This window comes from Nestor notabilis, unplaced genomic scaffold, assembly GCF_000696875.1.
Source record: "Nestor notabilis isolate BGI_N333 unplaced genomic scaffold, ASM69687v1 scaffold6476, whole genome shotgun sequence".
In the NCBI taxonomy this organism is placed as follows: Eukaryota; Metazoa; Chordata; class Aves; order Psittaciformes; family Psittacidae; genus Nestor; species Nestor notabilis.
This window is the reverse complement of record NW_009933218.1, coordinates 40,122-41,889: the sequence shown is the minus strand read 5'-3', so window position 1 is coordinate 41,889 and position 1,768 is coordinate 40,122. Positions and strand designations below refer to the sequence as shown.

At 41.4% G+C, this 1,768-nt stretch overlaps 1 protein-coding gene across 1 annotated transcript in view; it reads right to left on the bottom strand.

The window, feature by feature from the left end:
• The window catches only part of ABCA4 (ATP-binding cassette, sub-family A (ABC1), member 4), a gene marked incomplete at its 5' end in the record, with an annotated part of 67,056 nt that overhangs the window by 25,470 nt on the left and 39,818 nt on the right, over positions 1-1,768 (bottom strand). The window contains 3 exons of the mRNA XM_010016762.1: positions 3-126; positions 739-878; positions 1,632-1,763. Of these exons, the coding sequence (XP_010015064.1) occupies positions 3-126; positions 739-878; positions 1,632-1,763 (396 nt within the window). The remainder of the gene's footprint in view (positions 1-2; positions 127-738; positions 879-1,631; positions 1,764-1,768) is intronic.

Below are 1,768 nucleotides of genomic sequence, written 5' to 3'. Positions count from 1 at the left end.
TCAGCAGGAGATCCCAGATAGATCGCCTGGAATATGGATCAACTCCAGAAGTGGGCTCATCCAAGACTACCACTTTTGCTTCTCCCACAAAGGCAATGGCAACAGATAGTTTCCTTTGCATTCCACCTACCAGAGGACAGACACGTTCAGGAGTCTGAGATTAATTACATGAGTGGCAAGGATGTAATGACCCTGCTTTTCACTGGGGGGACTGGTACAAGTTACAGTCAAAGATAAAAGCAGTCTAAGAACACCTGGCTATTTATTCAAGCCAGCTTTTGAATCAAAAGTGAGATGTGTTCAAACACACTACAAGCATGTGTACATTTAGAATGAAAGAAATTACTCCTACCAAATAATATGGTAGTCTAGAGTACTGATCCAAACAGTGGAGCTGCATTATAGTATAATAGCTCATTTGCCTTTAAATAATAGAACATTGAATTTTGGTTTTTTCTTACATTGACAGATTTTCTTGTTTTAATATACTTATTAAAAAAACAACCCAGCTTTAAGTAGATCTGAATTTGTTATATATTTGAATTTGTTGTATATTTAGGGACAGGTTGTGCCAGCTTTACTATTTATACAGCCCCATTTACTGTTAAGAGAGTAAAGATCTCCGCAGTGCACAGTGATAGGTCAGAATATGTCTCCAAACACATAATTCAAACTATGATTGCCCAAAGACAAAGAAAAGGCAGCAGAAAAAACATCTTAGAACAATCCTATGGGCACCTGACAAATTCTGAGCTTCTTCATTCCTTTTATGGGTGAGGCCCATGTCTTCCAGCATTGTTTCCATCTCTTGCTCAGCTTCATCCCTGGATCTCCCTTTCAGTTGAGAATAAAACAAGATGTGCTCTGCTACAGTAAGGCTGTGAAATCAGACAGAAAGGCACCAGGGCAATGTAAATGGATAAGCAGATTTTTGTTCCCAAGCAGCAATAAATTCACCCTAGATAGATTTTCTTCATCTTGCTGAAGGAAGAGAGGCTGCTTTACCCTAAATCTGGAACCACAGATCTTATTTGGGATCAACATGCTTCCCTTAGATGTCACAGGCTCTTTCCCTGTCTTTTCAAAGCAGAACCTGCTCCTAAAGGAACAGGTATAGCAGGCATAAGCCATCCATTTATGTGAATAACATGGGAGCTAATGTAAGCGCTGCATTAAGGAAAAGAGTCTGCTTTAAGCTGAACACAAACTAATGGCAGTGAAGCTGGAAATCACCCAAGAAGGTAGTAAAAAGCTGGGTGGTAGTGGAAAATGGGCATTAAAATATCCTGCTACTGCGCTATTGGCCTTGATTTTTATGCTTTAGGATTTTTATGCTAAATTGCAGAATCCCCAGGCTGAACTCCTGCTGACACACACTGCAACAGAACACACCAACACCAGAAGCACTATTATTTTCCTGAGAAACTTCTCTGTTCCCAGCTAAATGATGCAGGAGATTTCTACTGGAGGAGGACATTACCTACCCAATGTGACTGCTAAGAGCTGGAGGAGCACCTCTGAGACATATCTACTGCCAGCACAGTCAAAGCAACAACACAGGCTTTGTGGCTTTGTCAAGCATGCAGACTGGAACCCTTACTCTTCAAAAGCTAGTATGGAATGTTACTTACTGGTTGAATAAGATGTTGTACTGAGGGCACATGCCTAATCTGTGCCGAATGGAGTCCATGTGAGTCTGAATATCCAAGCCACCAATGAGCACAGTGCCAGAAGTGGGTGGGAAGAGGCCTGTCAGTATCGACCTGAG